This window comes from Podarcis tiliguerta (genome assembly GCF_965153285.1).
Source record: "Podarcis tiliguerta genome assembly, chromosome: 6".
In the NCBI taxonomy this organism is placed as follows: domain Eukaryota; kingdom Metazoa; phylum Chordata; class Lepidosauria; order Squamata; family Lacertidae; genus Podarcis; species Podarcis tiliguerta.
This window is the reverse complement of record NC_139539.1, coordinates 91,580,897-91,599,339: the sequence shown is the minus strand read 5'-3', so window position 1 is coordinate 91,599,339 and position 18,443 is coordinate 91,580,897. Positions and strand designations below refer to the sequence as shown.

Below are 18,443 nucleotides of genomic sequence, written 5' to 3'. Positions count from 1 at the left end.
CTTGTTGGCTTTCAAGAAGCTTTGTGAAAAAGACTGATTGAAATGTTGTTTGAACGATAGGTTAAGATTAAGAGTGGTAAAGCGCAATATAAATTTAAGAAATGTGAGAGGAAGTGAGAAGATGGAGAATTGTCAAATAGGCTGAGGGAAGTCCAACAGATGTTTATGTACAAAGCGAATGTTAATTTGGATAAAATGTTTATTGGAAACTGAATAAAAATTAATTACAAAAATAAATAAATCACAAAACAAGCACGGGTTCACAGTCATTTGCACAGAGCAAATATTCCCCTTCCAGTTCCCTCCCCTTTCTCCTCCTCTTCAAGAGTTCCCCTGAGCATGAACAGAAAGCTCCTGTCTTGGGACTCTTTTGGACTCTTCCCAGGAAAGAGGGATGAGAAGCCTGGCGTTCCATCGTGTCCAAAATATGTTTCTTTTCTATTGGCACAGTTCCCGGAAAGAAAAGCGGCAAGTTGAATGGACCTTTTGGCAAGGTCAGCTAGCCTGAGAAGCGACCTTTGTTACAGCAGAGCGAAATGCATTCAGACAGGAGTGAACTGGAGGAGCTGAGTTCGAGTCAGGAGGGGAGAGATCTTCTAGAAAGAGAAGACTCCCAAACCAGTTAAGGGATGGTGTGGGGAGATCCCCTGGCTCCGCAGTACTTTTTGGAGTACCTCAGTGAAGGAGGTGAGGACAGGTGACCCCACCTAGGCCCGAAGACATTCCCCCCCCCCCAAAGCAGGCTCAAAGTTTCTTTTAACTGCTGAGAAAATGATTTTTGAAAAGCTTTGAGAAGCTTTGAGCCTGCTTTGGGTGGGTGGGGGGGTGACTTCAGGCCTAGGTGGGGTCACCTGTCCTCACCTCCTTCACTGAGGTACTGCAAATGATCTCCCCACACCATCCCTTAACTGGTTTGGGAGTCTTCTCTTTCTAGAAGATCTCTCCCCTCCTGACTCGAACTCGGCTCCTCCAGTTCACTCCTGTCTGAATACTCTCCCTAGACACTCAAGTCTAGAGACTCCTTTCTCTAGCTGTAGAGATTTCCCTCAGGGTGGATGTGAAACACACTTTTCCTAACTCTACCTCACGGTTTCTCTTAAACCACCTCCCTATCGCTATCTATATCTACCTGGCATGAGCACAGCCGTGTGTGTGTGTGTGTGTGTGTGTGTGGCAGAGGGACAGTTGCCCCCCTTCAAATAAATCAATTAAATCAATACAAACTGAGGTTCTGCCCCCCCCCCAACATACATTCTGGCTTTGCCCATGCTAGCTGGACATTCCCTCAGAAACGGTTCCTTTTATTTTCCCTCCAAAAGTGCTGCTCCCCCTCCCCCTCCCCCTCCTGGATGCCTTGGTAGCCAATCAGAAAGAGGCTACAGCCGTCTGGCGGGATTTCTGAGGCACTGCCTCACCAGACAATCTTCTCTGGCGCTGCTGTCTGTCACACCAGGCAAACCTCCTGGCCGGGTGGTGGTGGTGGTGAGGAGGATTGTATGAAGTCCGGGGGCCACTACAGTGGTGCCTCGCAAGACGAAATTAATCCGTTCCGCGAGTCTCTTCGTCTAGCGGTTTTTTCGTCTTGCGAAGCAACCCGCTTAGCGGATTAGCGCTATTAGCGGTTTAGCGGCTATTAGCGGCTATTAAAGGCTTAGCGGCTTAGTGACTTAGCTGCTAAAAGGCTATTAGCGGTTTAGCGGCTTAGAAAAAGGGGGTGGGGAGTGGAAAAAAATCGCAAGAATCGCAAGACATTTTCGTCTTGCGAAACAAGCCCATAGGGAAATTTGTCCTGCGAAGCGCATCAAAAAACGGAAAACCCTTTCGTCTAGCGGGTTTTCCGTCTTGTGAGGCATTCGTCTTGCAGGGCACCATTGTACTCCAAATAGTACTGTGGACCCAGGGGAACTCCCCACACCATCCCTTAACTGGTTTGGGAATCTTCTCTTTCTAGAAGATCTCTCCCCTCCTGACTCGAACTCGGCTCCTGCAGTTCACTCCTGTCTGAATACTCTCCCTAGACACTCAGACTCCTTTCTCTAGCTGTAGAGATTTCCCTCAGGGTGGATGTGAAACACACTTTTCCTAACTCTACCTCACGGTTTCTCTTAAACCACCTCCCTATCGCTATCTATATCTACCTGGCATGAGCGCAGCCGTGTGTGTGTGTGTGGCAGAGAGGGACAGCTGCCCCCCTTCAAATAAATCAATTAAATCAATACAAACTGAGGTTCTGCCCCCCCCCCAACATACATTCTGGCTTTGCCCATGCTAGCTGGACATTCCCTCAGAAACGGTTCCTTTTATTTTCCCTCCAAAAGTGCTGCTCGCCCTCCCCCTCCCCCAACTGGATGCCTTGGTAGCCAATCAGAAAGAGGCTACAGCCGTCTGGCGGGATTTCTGAGGCACTGCCTCACCAGACAATCTTCTCTGGCTCTGCTGTCTGTCACACCAGGCAAACCTCCTGGCCGGGTGGTGGTGGTGAGGAGGATTGTATGAAGTCCGGGGGCCACTACAGTGATGCCTCGCAAGACGAAATTAATCCGTTCCGCGAGTCTGTTCGTCTAGCGGTTTTTTCGTCTTGCGAAGCAAGCCCATTAGCGGATTAGCGCTATTAGCGGTTTAGCGGCTATTAGCGGCTATTAAAGGTTTAAGGGATTAGCGGATTAGTTGCTAAAAGGCTATTAGCGGTTTAGCGGCTTAGAAAAAGGGGGTGGGGAGTGGAAAAAAATCGCAAGAATCGCAAGACATTTTCGTCTTGCGAAGCAAGCCCATAGGGAAATTTGTCCTGCGAAGGGCATCAAAAAACGGAAAACCCTTTCGTCTAGCGGGTTTTCCGTCTTGCGAGGCATTCGTCTTGCAGGGCACCATTGTACTCCAAATAGTACTGCGGAGCCAGGGGAACTCCCCACACCATCCCTTAACTGGTTTGGGAGTCTTCTCTTTCTAGAAGATCTCTCCCCTCCTGACTCGAACTCGGCTCCTCCAGTTCACTCCTGTCTGAATACTCTCCCTAGACACTCAGTCTAGAGACTCCGTTCTCTAGCTGTAGAGATTTCCCTCAGGGTGGATGTGAAACACACTTTTCCTAACTCTACCTCACGGTTTCTCTTAAACCACCTCCCTATCGCTATCTATACCTATCTGGCATGAGCGCAGCCGTGTGTGTGGCAGAGCGGGACAGCTGCCCCCCCCGTCAAATAAATCAATTAAATCAATACAAACTGAGGTTCTGCCCCCCCCCAACATACATTCTGGCTTTGCCCATGCTAGCTGGACATTCCCTCAGAAACGGTTCCTTTTATTTTCCCTCCAAAAGTGCTGCTCCCCCTCCCCCTCCCCCTCCTGGATGCCTTGGTAGCCAATCAGAAAGAGGCTACAGCCGTCTGGTGGGATTTCTGAGGCACTGCCTCACCAGACAATCTTCTCTGGCGCTGCTGTCTGTCACACCAGGCAAACCTCCTGGCCGGGTGGTGGTGGTGGGGAGGAGGATTGTATGAAGTCCGGGGGCCACTACAGTGGTGCCTCGCAAGACGAAATCAATCCGTTCCGCGAGTCTCTTCGTCTAGTGGTTTTTTCGTCTTGCGAAGCAACCCTATTAGCGGATTAGCGCTATTAGCGGTTTAGCGGCTGTTAGCGGCTATTAAAGGCTTAAGGGATTAGCGGATTAGCCGCTAAAAGGCAATTAGCAGCTTAGCGCCTTAGAAAAAGGGGGTGGGGAGCGAAAAAAACCCTCAAGAATCGCAAGACATTTTCGTCTTGCAAAGCAAGCCCATAGAGAAATTCGTCCTGCGAAGCACCTCTGAAAACGGAAAACCCTTTCGTCTAGCGGGTTTTCCGTCTTGCGAGGCATTCGTCTTGCGGGGCACCACTGTATTTCGGCCGAAATATTGGGAAATTCTGGAACAAGATGGAGACAGAATAAAATTGCAGAGCTTTGAAAAATTGAAAAATAAAGTGCGAGATTGGCTCCATTATTATCAAATAATGGAGGCATACAATTTGGACAAAAAAGTTGGTTTCCAGGTGGAAAAATCAAAATTGGAAACAGAATTGTTAGAGCCAAAAATCAAGAACCTGTCAAGAATGTATAACTTGCTGTTGAAATGGAATACTCAGGATGAAATGGTGAAATCAGCTATGATTAAATGGGCACAAGATGTTGGACATAACATAACGATGGCTGACTGGGAACAGCTATGGACCACAGGTAGGAAATTCACGGCATGTAATGCCCTAAGAGAAAATCTAATGAAAATGATTTATAGGTGGTACATGACACCAGTCAAGCTTGCAAAAATTTACCATTTGCCCGATAATAAATGTTGGAAATGTAATGAGACTGAAGGTACATTCTTTCACCTTTGGTGGACATGCCCAAGGATTAAGACTTTCTGGGAGATGATATATAATGAAATGAAAAAGGTATTCAAATATACCTTCCTGAAGAAACCAGAGGCCTTTCTCCTGGGCATGGTCGGCCAATTGGTGTCAAAGAAGGATAGAACTTTTTTTATGTATGCCACAACAGCAGCAAGAATACTCATCGCGAAGTATTGGAAGACACAAGATTTACCCACCCGGGAAGAATGGCAGATGAAGTTGATGGACTATATGGAACTGGCGGAAATGACTGGCAGAATCTGAGACCAGGGAGAAGAGTCGGTGGAAGAAGACTGGAAAAAGTTTAAAGACTATCTACAGAAATACTGTAAAATTAATGAATGTTAGAACAAAGTTGGAATGAAGTTATATGGCTTTAGTAGAAATGTTATAAGGAATTAAGTATAAATAGATTAATAGAGTGTTAAAAGAAAAAATAAGGTTAGAATGTCTTAAGATAACTATAGGATAGAAAACAGAGGAAGATGGAAAGGAATTGCTGAAATAATTAATAGAAGTGGAATACAAAAAGGGAGGTGTGAGGAGGTTGTTGAAATAAGTGAATGGAAGATAAGATATTGAAATTGTTTGATGTGTTTTAAATTGTTTCTGTTTTGTTTTGCTAGTTTAATGTGTTAGTGTTAGGTGTTAGTGTTAGTGTTATGTAGTGTTTTTGTATTGTATTGTATTATCCATTTTTATTTTTTCTATCTAGTATTTAAATTGTTGGAAAAGTAATAAATTTTTTTTTTAAATGAAGTCCGGGGGCCATGACTGAGAAAGCCCTGCTCCAGTAGTCACTACCTGCTGCGAGGGAGGGGGCCTTTCAGGAAGGCCTCTGAAGATGACCGTGAGGTTTGAGCAGGCCCGTGTGGAAAAGACCCTGTTCCTTATAGATTAAAGGTAAAGGGATCCCTGACCATTAGGTCCAGTCGTGACCGACTCTGGTGTTACGGCGCTCATCTTGCTTCACTGGCTGAGGGAGCCGGCGTACAGCTTCCGGGTCATGTGGCCAGCATGACTAAGCCACTTCTGGCGAACCAGAGCAGCGCATGGAAACACCGTTTACCTTCCCGCCGGAGTGGTACCTATTTATCTACTTGCACTTTGATGTGCTTTCGAACTGCTAGGTGGGCAGGAGCATATCGATGTATGTAATTTTTATATTTAGTGGTAGTGTGGCTGTATTGTTTTTTGTATCATAAAACCATTCAATAAAAATTATTTTTTTAAAAAAAAAAAGGTGGGCAGGAGCAGGGACCGAGCAACGGGAGCTCACCCTGTCACAGGGATTCGAACCGCCGACCTTCTGATTGGTAAGTCCTAGGCTCTGTGGTTTAACCCACAGCGCCACCCGCGTCCCATCTATAATCCTTAAGGATTACTATAAGTAATCCTTATAGATTACTTTGTGTTTTATTATGTTTCAAAAACAGTGTTTCTGGTGGTGTGAGCCGCCCTGAGCAAGATTTGGTGGAAGGGTGCGCTATGTGGGCAAGAAATAATAGAAATAAGATTGATAAAGCTGCCTTTCTATCAGGGCACTAAGAGAATTTTTTAAAAAAGAAACATTTAAAAGTTAATGAGAGAAATATTGGCTGGGGGACAACAGGATCCTGGAGACACAAGTTCAGCGAAACCATTCCAGCTTGAAAGCACTTTGAACAAAGTTGGATGAACCCACTCGGAAGTTCTCCATCCAGCAATGTATTTCAAGCAGTTTTGTTGGCAGGGTTGGGTCTCATCTAATCCGCAACAATGTGTGTGGAGAGGCTAAGCAGCCTTCCCGATGTCAGTGGCTCTGCTGCTGCTTATCTGAATAGGGAAGGGGTGAGGTCGAGGCTGTGCAGCTGCACCAGTGGAACTGCCACCAGCAATTCCACACTCCAGGGCATCCTCCAACCTCACTGTCACCCGGCCGTCCAGGTAAACAGCAGAATTGTTTTGGGATGCAACAGGCATGTGTTCAGACATAAGGCTAACTAGATTCTTGTCTTTGACAAGCTAGTCTGTCTGGCAAGGTGTAGCCATAGCTGTCAACTTACAGATTTGAAAATAAGGGGCCAGCAGCCTTGAAAATAAGGGACCAGCAGCCAAAATAAGGGATTTTAGCCAACCAGTTAAAAGCGACCAGATAATGTGGGAGAGCAGCACCGGTTTTTAGTCCTTCGGTTCCAGAGCTTGCTGCTCAAGACACCAGCCGATGAAACACTGCAATTAAATAACTACAAGCAGCAGCCACTTTTCGTGCAAAATGAAGTCCAAGCTACGAAGATACTGCTGCAGTTCTATATCTTTTCTCTCGTGCTCCATCTGCAGCTCTCAATTCCATCAGGTGGGGCGGGAGGAAGAGGGGGGAAATAGCGCCCAAAGTAAATCCGCAGATCAGACCATCTATGCTAGTCTACCACAACAAATCTATGGGAGAAGCGCTTGCAGTCCTTCCCTTGTATCTCTTGGAACACCTGCCCACGCCTCTGAGAGCCAGTGTGGTGTAGTGGTTAAGAGCGGTAGTCTCGTAATCTGGGGAACCGGGTTTGCATCTCCGCTCCTCCACCTGCAGCTGCTGGGTGACCTTGGGCCAGTCACACTTCTTTGAAGTCTCTCAGCCCCACTCACCTCACAGAGTATTGTTGTGGGGGAGGAAGGGAAAAGGAGATTGTTAGCCGCTTTGAGACTCCTGAAGGGGAGTGAAAGGCGGGATATCAAATCCAAACTCTTCTTCTTCTTCTTCTCTGCCTCCTCCTCTTCCTTCTCTCTCTGAACTGCTTTCTCTATGGTTGCCCTCGCTCTCCTCTCAAGGCTCCTCATCAATTAATTCATAGACCATGCCAGGCTGCCCATCTCATTCAGGTCTTTCGGTTGAACAGCCGCAGTACGGCCTAGCGGGAACGGGAGTGCAGATGTTTTAACAGGGGTGTCCTAGGCTGTTGGCTACCTAGCTGCTTCATTCTTTGCTCTTCTGCAGGCTTTGTTGCTCTAAATGTAGTGGTAGTAGGTTCAGTTTTTGCTCAAATAGTGGAAAAGAGTGCAACAGCAGTGCAAGGAGATTGGGGCAAGAATGCCCTAGTTCAGATGTTTTATCTATGGCAACAGATGGCAAGCCAATATATCAGGGTTCCCCCCCCCCCCCACTAAACCCCCTTTGTTTCTGCCGCTCTGTGTGGAGGCCAAATGCTTTGGGAAGGCAAATTTGTAGTGGTAGTATGAGATCATTTGGCCTGGGGTGGAGGCAAGCTTTGCGAAGGAGCTCCACTGCCCCCTTCTTGAGATATGTAGGGTTGCCATCTACTTGTTATTTTCTTTCCCCTTTTTTTTCCTGCAATGATTCCTCTTGCTACCAACCTATCATGCAATTGCAGAGCAATGTGGAAAGCTTCTTATGCTTAATTCCTACATGCCATGTTACAGTTAAAGGAATAGGAACCAAAACAAGGGGGTGGGGTTGTCAACCTGTGGGTCTACCGAAGACTCTGTGCTGGCAAGGTACGAAACAAGCCTGGAAAATTGTGTTTTGGTTTAAAGAGACACAATATGTGCAGGCATACACTGTATATGCAAAATGGCTTGTGCTTGGCCTGTCATGATGTTCACCAATCTGAACTTATTCTATGGTTTATTTCTGTAGACTGTGGCATCATTAAAGTTGGCATAACTTTCAGTATTGTTGCTTTAAAATTCAGCTCTCTTCTACTGAGTATTATGCAAGATTTTCCTCATCCTGATGCCGCCCATTTTTGGCTGAAGCAGGGTTCACTCTGCAGCTTGTTTCCTATACGTGGGTTGTATACGTGGGACGTGGGTGGCACTGTGGGTTAAACCACAGAGCCTAGGACTTGCCGATCAGAAGGTCAGCGGTTCAAATCCCTGCGACGGGGTGAGCTCCCGTTGCTCGGTCCCAGCTCCTGCCAACCTAGCAGTTCGAAAGCATGTCAAAGTGCAAGTAGATAAATAGGTACCGCTCCGGAGGGAAGGTAAACGGCGTTTCCGTGCGCTGCTCTGGTTCTCCAGAAGCGTCTTAGTCATGCTGGCCACATGACCACATTATTGGCTCCCTCGGCCAATAAAGCGAGATGAGCGCCACAACCCCAGAGTCGGTCACGACTGGACCTAACGGTCAGGGGTCATTTTACCTTTATACTTCCTGAAGGAAGGCGATGTGGAGTTTCATGGTGTTTACAAAGTTGGCATAACTTGATATGTAATGTATTCCCCAATGAACTCTCTTGACCCTGGTGCTAGTCTTTATCTTAAATGTGACCTGGAAGGCATGCATGACATTCTTGACTTCTTAAGACCTAAAGCACAGGGCTTTTGTTTTACCAGCAAACTTTAATTATCACCTCCTGTAAAAAGAATGGCTTCCATGTATGCAATAGCATATTCCACAGAAGGCGGGATTCAGGAGACATACAAGATAACCAGTTAAGTCATTTCCCACATATAGTGTGTGTGGAGCCTGTATTTACTATTTAAAACACTTCATCCAGTAGATTCCAGGGTGGTTTACAATAAGCATATATCTTAATCAAAAATAGAAATAAAAGCAGCTTGCACAAGTTAGTGCCCTTGCCCCCATGTTACAGACTAGCAATGGGTCTGCTGTTTTCTACCATTAAAACTGCCCCCCTTGGCTGCCCCGTGTGACAAGGTGCGTGCCATATCCTGGTTCCAAAATGGGGTTGCCATATTCTAATTCCACAAAAAATCTCATGAGGTTGGCTGCCATTCTATGAACACTTCCCTTGGCACAAGCTGTATTAAACGCCATGGGACAGTTTCCTGCGTCAGCTTGCCTTAAATCATTACCGTTATCTCCCAACTGTATAGTTTTCTGCAAGGTGCCTTTAGGTGGCACTGTTCGACTGAAACATAAGCACTGCTGGATTAGCTAACTAGCCCAGGTGTGCCGAACCATTGCCCCTCCAGATGTTGTTGAACAACCTCCCATCCTCAAAGCTCCTAACCTCACATCAAAGCTCCCAACCTCCCATCAAAGCTCCCAACCTCCCATCAGCTCTAGCAAGCATAGGCAATGTCCAAGGATGCTGGGAGTTGTCCTTTGGCAACATCTGGAGGACGAAAGGTTCCTCCTGCGTGATTTAGTCCACCATTCTGTTTCCACAAGGGGCAGCGACGTATCTTGTTCCCATCTCCTCCTCCGGCTTCTCCTCCTCTTTCGCCTACATGCCCTGACGAAGGCAGAGGAGGAGCCCGGCCATATAGTGCTTCCCTCCGCTTGCGGAGCTGCAAAAGACGCAAGGGGGAGAGAGACACGGAGACTCAGGTGGGCGCTCCGGGGACGGTGGTGATGGGACTCGGACTGGGGCGAAGGGCGAGGGGCGGCGAAGGGCCGGCAGAGGGGGCGCAGGTACCCCTCCTGAATCTCCCCGGTCGCCCTCGAGAGGGAGCGATGGCGTGCGGGGAGAGGAGAAGGAGCGAAGGAAGCCTGCTGGTCGCCTCTTGCTCCTCTCCTTTCCGTGCGTAAAGGCTGAGCCCACCGGGTTCCAAGCTGGGAAGTGGGAGCCATAGTTTTCTAACGTGGATGAAATGAAAAACTATGGTTATTTGTGCTGTGTTTAACTATGGTTAAAAAGTGCTGTGTATTTATCCCTCTAAATTGAGATAACACCTTAAACACAGGGGCTGCAAGTGGTAATTTCCTTTGGCGGCATTAAAGGAACAAAGATCGGGTCAGAGAACATTTCCTGCAACTTTAACTTCCATTAATAATCAATCAAAACAAATCTTTTGAAAGATACAAGGTTAAGGCAGCTTTTTAACCATACATCCTGAGATGTTGTTAGACTACAAGTCCCATCATTCCTAGCTAGGAAGACCCGTGGTCAAAGATGATGGGAATTGTAGTTCAACAACATCTGGGGACCCAACCAAGATTGAGAGAGGCTGGTTCAGAGAGTGAAGGGAACAGTTTGTGGTTTTGAACAAACCCTATCCTCTAAAGCTTTCAAAACTTTCATCAGTCTGAAATGGTGTATTTAGAAATATTTTCTGGCAGCCAGGAGGCCTAGGGACTTGTTTTGTAAAAGTTTTGTAATCATCTTAGAATGATTATAATTATACATCATATAATAAAGAACGATAAGTGCATAGTCATAAAAAGCTGAAGTACTTCATACAAGTAAATTTTCTCCTCTGCAGTGCGTTAGCCTGACACTATGGTGGGTGAAGAAAATATCTCCGTAAGGAATCGCCGATCGACTTATGAGACTGCAGAAGAGAAAGAAGACTTGTCAAAGAGGCATGAAGCAGACTGGTCTATCCCACAATCAAGCAATGGTGAGATTTCTTCATCCGTAACTGCAGAGATCTTACCTGATTTAGCAGATGAAATGATAAGCAGTGAAATGATTTTAAATCTGCATGTGAACAAAAGATCTGAAGTAAATATGAATCCAATTGTTTCCAGTGTTCACCATGTTCAGTGGGTTTACTCTGAGTAAAACTTTGTTGGCTACAACCCAGTGCATGTATCTTTGGTGGTGTAGTTCAACGTGGTACTCAGCCAGTTCTGAGTGTGTTTGCCTTGCGCTAATAACTTGACCTTAGCACTGTATTTGTCCCTGACTAGTTTTGTTTTAGCTGTGTGCCAAATTTGTGAAGCCAGCGGAGGGGATTCTTCTAGAGAACTAGTATGACCTGACTAGGAAACGTATCTATACCTAAATTATCCGTGTTGTAGTTTTTGTTTCAACAGCTACCAGATATTTGCCTCAAGATGTGAATACTGGCATTCATTGCTAAGCTTGTTTACTCAGATTCAAGCTGGGTGTGAAACTGCCTTCTACTGAGTTGGACCAGCAGTTCATCTGACCCAGTACTGCTTACTCAGACAGGCAGTAGCTCTTCAGGCCCCCTTATTGTGATCGGATGGGATTCCACCAAGTCTTTGTGTACGCAGAATGATGGCCACTCGCCCAACCAGCCTTTCCCTGCCCGCGGGCCTTAGGTTGCCAATCCCTGGTGTAGATGCAATTATGAGATTTCTTCATCAGTAACTGCAGGAATCTTAGCTGAAGAAATATAAGAATTTATCAGTGCTTTTATTTTGAATCTGCAAATGAGCAAAAGTACAGTAAATACGAATTCTTCTTCAGTTCTTATATAATGGATTGTTTCCAGTGTTCACCATGTCCAATGGGACTACTATGAGTAAAACTTTGTTTCATGTATTTTGGTTTTCCAATCTTTCTGGATCTGTTGGCACATCTGTAAAGTGGATTGATTGTTGTATTGCTACACACGCCCTACGACAAAGCACATCTTGTAAACTATCTTTGTCTTTTGTACAAAGCACATCTTGTAAACTATTTTATCATTTGTGATAGGAAAAAATGCTGCTTTCAAGCCAGGTTTCGGTGTGTGGGTTGTGGGTGTGTAATATTGTGGGTGCCTGGGAATCGATGACCACTGGATTCTAACCATAGCTGAGAACTCAAATGATGAATTGAGTTATGATGAATTTGCGTAGCTGGCAAATTGTGTTTTCAAGCTGTTCCTGTTTTCTTTCCTCACAGCACTCAACATTGTAAGCTCAGTCCTGTTTGAAAGCTCAGACCCTGTCTCCAGGGAACAGGACCTTTGGGAGCCTGAGCGATGGCCCTAATTGCGGTTTGCCAATCTCAAAAAAATGCCAAACCATCTTTATATTTCCTTAGCCATGGGTTGGCGTGATGTCTGAAGTGAGCCAAAAGAGGCTTTTTTCCTGGATTGATTGATCGATTATTTATTTATTTATTTGACCACTTCTTCCTAAGTGGGCCTAACTTATTATTAAGCGGCCCTGTTCTTAATTTAGCACCTTTTTTGGTTCGGATAAAAGGTCTAATGAGTTAAAAAAATCCAAGCCTGATGTGAAGATCTGCCTCGGTTCGCATCTCGTTTTATGTCATTTCTTGGGTTTTGGGTGGAAAGAAGCCTTCATGGAAACGGAATGTTCTGCCCCTGGAGTTTGATTGGGGATTGGGCTGGTGAACCACTAAAGATGATATGCAAGGGTATGTGTTCCTGGAAGGGCTTTGAAAATGCCTTTGTCCTTCTCTCAAATAGTGTTGGGTTTCAGCTGTGACTAATCTGTCTTGAGGAAAGCATGTGGGATCTTTGTCTTGTCGTCCGGCACTTGCAAGGCCGTGGTAATTTCCCAAGGTGGAGGTTACTCCAGGTCATTCCTTAGTGTTGCAGACACAAATGATATGTCAGAAGAATGAATGTGCAGGGTGGCAAAGAAGAGAGATCTGCGATGTTCCTTCAGATAATGCTGTGTGTTGCAGGTAACTTGGTACTCAGCCAGCTCTGAGCGTGTTTGCCTTGTGCTAATAATCTGACCTTAGCACTGCATTTCCCCCCTTAACTGAATAGTTTCTCTTTTAGCTGTGCTTCAGCTCTGTGAAACCACTGTAGGGTATTCTCACTAGTGCTCTAGTTTTACCTGACCAAGATACAAATCCATAGCTCACTCATCGGCATTGTACTTTTTATTGAAAGAGGTACCAGACATTTGCCTCTGGGTATGAATACTGGCCTCCATTGCTAAACATGTTTACTCAAATTCAAGCTGGGTGTGAAACTGTCTTCTACAGTGGTACCTTGGGTTAAGTACTTAATTCGTTCCGGAGGTCCGTTCTTAACCTGAAGCACCACTTTAGCTAATGGGGCCTCTTGCGGCTGCCGCGCCACCGGAGCACGATTTCTGTCCTCATCCTGAAGCAAAGTATTTAACCTGAGGTAATATTACTGGGTTAGTGGAGTCTGTAACCTGAAGCGTATGTAAGCCGAGGCACCACTGTACTGAGTTGGACCAGCAGTTCATCTCACCCAGTACTTCTTACTCTGACAGGCAGTTGCTCCTCAGACCACGTTATTGTGGTTGGGTGGGATTCCAACAAGTTTTCTATCCTCACAGCACGCAACATTGTAAGCTCAGTCCTGTTTGAAAGCTCAGACCCTGTCTCCAGGGAGCAGGACCTTTGGGAGGCTGAGCGATGGCCCTGATTGTGGTCTGTCAGTTTGAAAATAAAACACATTTAAAAGGGGTATAGGATGTTGATTCTCATCCCAGGCTTCCCCAGCTGACTCCTCTGCACCTCCATACTTCATTCACTGGACTGCTTTTGCTCCTACAAATTTCTGTGCTGCATGTGAAGCCTGCATGTGAAGTTCTACTTCTGGTGGTCTATGTGTACAGATGTGCATTGTTGCACTATGACAGCCTTCACTAACCTTGCGCCTTCCAGGTGCTTGGATGGGGGGTTGTGGTCCAAACTTGTCATGGCACCAGGTTGGCAAAGGCTGTAGCATCAGAAGGAAATGTTGCCAGCGATGGGATGCTGAAACCACAGGAGGAAGAAACATGTCCCTACTCCACAATTTAACCAGTGCCCTGCATACATCTCATACAGTTCATTCCCATCTTCAATCACAGATATGATTTCTTACATCTTTTATCATCTCCCCAGCATCATCTTCCACCAACTTTGTGTCAGAGACTGGTCAGAGGAGGATGTTGGAGACCGCCTCTCTAGCTTGACCCTTCCAGGGAGGAGGAAGAGGAAGACAGTATAGATTTACAACAGGGGTTTGAAGGAGGTTACAGCTCAGAGGCAGATGAGGGGGATAGCTGGGAAATCATGGGAGAGACAGAACAACACCCAGCTGACAGGTTGTTATTAGAAAGCATCCCAGACCTTCCATCTCCCAGAACCCGGTGAACCTTAAAAGTAGGAGAGCAAAGAACTCAAAGACAGGGGGCACGAAGCAGCACCTGTAGGAGAGACGATGAGAATGGCGAATGAGGAAGTGGGAGAGACGATGGGTGGGGTGGAGATTCACTCGGGAAATGCCATTATCCAAGAGGCTGGGTTCTATAGCCTCTCTCTGTAAATACTGAATAAAAAGCGGGCAGTAAGAAACATTTCCTTGTCTTTATACGTTCCTGGGCAAGCAGCTGGAAGTCGCTGGCAGCTGCTTGACACCTTGCTCAGAAAATTGATATCATTCCTCATAGCCTTTTCTCTTAAGTACAGTGGTGCCCCGCAAGACAAGTGCCTCGCAAGACGGAAAACCCACTAGACGAAAGGGTTTTCCGTTTTGGAGGTGCTTCGCAGGACGAATTTGCTATGGGCTTGCTTCGCAAGACGAAAATGCCTTGCGATTCCTGGGGTTTTTTCCCCTCCCCCCCTTTTCCCCAAGCCCCTAAGCCGCTTAACAGCTGATGGCTAAGCTGCTTAACAGCTGATCGCTAAGCCGCTTAACAGCTGATCTAAGTCGCTTATCAGCTGATCTAAGCCGCTAATAGCCTTTTAGCAGCTAATCAGCTAATCCCTTAAGCCTTTAATAGCCGCTAATAGCCTTTTAGCAGCTAATCCGCTAATCTCTTAAGCCTTTAATAGCCGCTAATAGCCGCTAAACCGCTAATAGCGCTAATCTGCTAATGGGCTTGCTTCGCAAGATGAAAAAAACCACAAGACGAAGAGACTCGCTGAACGGATTCTTTTCGTCTTGCGAGGCACCACTGTACTCCTTTGTATCATTACTACTTCATTCGCAAATTCCATCCTTGTGTTATTAAGACTCTTGCCGCCATTGTCGCATACATCAATATGTTCTTCAATTTCCTTGGCAGGTCTTTTCATACAGCCCCTAACAAAAATGCTTCAGGCTTTTTTACAAATGTTAATTGGAACATTTTCTTCAATTCATTGTATATCATTTCCCAAATTTTTAAAATTTCACTAGAATCCCAGCACATATGATAAAAAGGCCTTTCTTTTTTCTTACATTTCCAACATATATTTGAGCCAGTTTTGTACATTCTTGTACAAAATTTGTTTTTGTTTTCAGAAAAACTTATTTCTATGCATTGTACACTCGTTTTGTCACAGTTGAATGTCTTGTGTGCACTGTCTCTGCCGTCTTGCTCTCACTTGGCTGGTGAACTGGTGACTGGGCTGTACCACTTGAGGGTGCAGGGGGCAAGCACTGCATGGATGGTTGAATCATACAGATGTCCGGCAGGTGGCCAAGCTATAATCCTTCTCCCTAGCACCTCCTTTTTTTAGTATTTGGGTAAAGGGACCCCTGCCCATTAGGTCCAATCGTGGCCGACTCTGGGGTTGCGGCGCTCATCTCACTTTATTGGCCGAGGGAGCGGGCGTACAGCTTTCGGGTCATGTGGCCAGCATGACTAAGCCGCTTCTGGCGAACCAGAGCAGCCGTTTACCTTTCCGCCGGAGTGGTACCTATTTATCTACTTGCACTTTGACTGCTTTCGAACTGCTAGGTTGGCAGGAAGTATTCGGGTAGATAAGTTTAAATGATCTGCCCCGATTAACTATGGTTTTAATGCACTCTAGGAAGCGAAGCCTTGGAAATTAGAATAAGGTTGTTTTTCCTTTTGGTCAGTAGCGGACAACTAATACAGCTACATCTGTGCAGGGGAATAAGTGAAAGTTTTGAGGGCTAGTAACTTTTGTGGACTTATTTGCAGCACTGATATTAAAATACTTTAAATTTCCAGTTTGCATACTTTTCCTGTTTTGCCTTTCATACTTTCGGACAACTTATATTTATTTATTTATTGTATTTATCATTGAAAATACAGCAATGATTTGTTTTTTTCCTCTTAGGTCATGTTGACCTTGACCATTCGGTCACTCGAAAGATGCAGCTTTTGGTGGAGGCTGAGGTAAACTTATCTGAATTGTAGTTACTATGAGTTGACAAAGAGGAATCCCTAGACAGCAAAAGAAACCTCCCATTTGTGACAGATCTATGCATAGAATGGGCCTGTTAGAAATCCTAAATCCTGTAAATTGGGAGTCACTGAAACTGGGACTGCTGAAAGATTTCCTCAAATGCAAAAATTATAAACAATGCTCACTTTCCTGTGAGCTCTTATAAACAGGAGACTAAAAGAGTATGTTTTGCATACGGTTGGTATTTGACTAGTATAACAAAAACAAAACAAAAAGGTCCTGCAGAACAAGTCAGTTTTCTGGTCAGATTTCTGTCAGATATGTTGAGTGAGTTTATTTGTAAGCAAGATGGGAGGCAGCTAGGCTAACTATGGTTTTCTTAGAAAGGCCCTGCAGTTGGCGACTTTGCTTCCTCATTCTTGGGGAGCTGCTGATAGGTGGCTTAAACCAGGAATGGGGAACCAGATGTTGCTGGACTAGGAAGTCCTATCAGCGCTGACCATTGTCCCCACTGGCCGTGACTTTGACTGGGGTCCAAGAATATGTCGTCAGTTGTCAGGAAATGAGACACGTTCATGATTTGTTGTTAGCATGGTGTTAGGAAGTCAGCCTTGCATTTGAAGGTAAGGAGTAATATCCCATTTTATCAGGCAAATTCCAGGCAATACTTAACAATTACAGTGGTACCTCAGGTTAAGTACTTAATTCGTTCCGGAGGTCTGTTCTTAACCTGAAACTGTTCTTAACCTGAAGCACCATTTTAGCTAATGCGGCCTCCTGCTGCCGCCGCGCGCCAGAGCCCGATTTCTGTTCTTATTCTGAAGCAAAGTTCTTAACCTGAAGCACTATTTCTGGGTTAGCGGAGTGTGTAACCTGAAGTGTATGTAACCCGAGGTACCACTGTATACTTAAGGTGTTCTCTTTTCTATTCCTTCCTTCCTCCAAATTTTATCAGCAAATGAAGCCAGCTTTCATGCAGCGAATCGACAGCCACTTTACAGAATTCGTGAATGGCTTGATTGCAAAGTCCGTGCAGCTTGAGTCTTCGCCCCCTGCCTTCCCAGCCGTGTGCTCAGAGAAAGACGGTGGCTTCAAAAACAAGTATGTTGGTTCTTGGCTGAGCCTGAAGCAGAGTTCATATGTTGATTTGTTGCTGAATATTTGTTCTTTTCACAGGGAATTAAGAGCACCTCCAGAACTCGGAAAAGTTTTTGTTGCTAGAAAGTCTGTCTTGGAGTGAGTATATTAATTAGATTTTATATTTTACTAGAGCCCTTGCTAAAGTTAAAGTTGCCTTGATCCATTGGCTTATCTGCACACCTCGCTTCTCCCTCCCAGTAGATCCCATTCATTTTTATACTGTGTAGACTGAAAGTAGGTATTCCTAAACTTTATAAGTGTTCTAGCCAATTGGCTATTGCACATCCCAAATTCTAACTTGGATGTGGCTGGATTCTGGATTCACAGAGGCTGTTCTGTTCTGTAGAAACTGGTCAACAGAATAGAATAGGCATCCCCAAACTCGCCTCTCCAACTGTTTGGGGACTGCAACTCCCATCATCCCTAGCTAACAGGACCAGTGGTCAGGGATGATGGGAATTGTAGTCCCAAAACATCTGGAGGGCCCAGTTTGGGGATGGCTGGAATAGAATGTCTATTGCTGGGTAATCCAAACTCCTCACGGGTGGTCTGGTTCTCCAATAAAGTTTGTCCCTAACTTCTTTTATATACTGCCTAGGAGAACCCATAACGGAATGGTACCTTGGCCCATGTAGGTTCAGACTTGGATATGATACAGTCCGGTGTTCTCCAGGGCTCCTTTGGAGGCCAGGTGGGATTATCAATTTAATAATAAATGAATAATAAGCACTCTAAGCCTGTGAGACCCAAATATTTACATAGCATGGAGTGGGAATTACAAAAGGCTTCAGTTGGTGCAAAATGGGAGAATGTCCAAGTGAAATGTGGTCTACAGCAGCTCTGTGGAGTTTCTGGCCTGTTCCGGCATCCTAATTTGACCCGCAAGGCCACCTTCCTCAAACTGGGTACACCTGTGGGACAGGTAAAGATGCAGTTCCCTACTGAAAGCAGGTTTGCTGACACCACCAATCAGCTGATTGGCAGTGCCAACGAAGCCCTGTGCCTTTGCTTACGTGGTTTGATTTCAAACCACGCAGGCATAGGAAACTGGGTTTGCTGGCACAGTTGACCATTGGTGCCTGAAAAGCCTTGTTCCAGTTTTGATTTCAAACTGCATGGGCAAAGGACTTGCCCTGATGTCATTATTACGGCAATAAGGGTTGCTCAGGCTAGCATGAAAATTAGGAATCAGGGGTCTGGCTTAAGTTG

At 45.6% G+C, this 18,443-nt stretch overlaps 1 protein-coding gene across 2 annotated transcripts in view; it reads left to right on the top strand.

The window, feature by feature from the left end:
• Window positions 1-5,163: 5,163 nt before the first annotated feature.
• LOC310680088 (sterol O-acyltransferase 1-like) overlaps window positions 5,164-18,443 on the top strand; it is a 31,358-nt gene continuing 18,078 nt past the window's right edge. The window contains exons 1-5 of one of the 2 annotated variants that reach the window (XM_083446348.1): window positions 5,164-5,283; window positions 10,543-10,680; window positions 16,026-16,084; window positions 17,050-17,195; window positions 17,271-17,330. In XM_083446348.1, the coding sequence (XP_083302474.1) occupies window positions 10,560-10,680; window positions 16,026-16,084; window positions 17,050-17,195; window positions 17,271-17,330 (386 nt within the window). In that variant the 5' untranslated portion in view covers window positions 5,164-5,283; window positions 10,543-10,559. Of the gene's footprint in view, window positions 5,284-9,350; window positions 9,668-10,542; window positions 10,681-16,025; window positions 16,085-17,049; window positions 17,196-17,270; window positions 17,331-18,443 lie in introns of those variants that run through there. The other variant, XM_083446349.1, reaches the window with a different exon arrangement.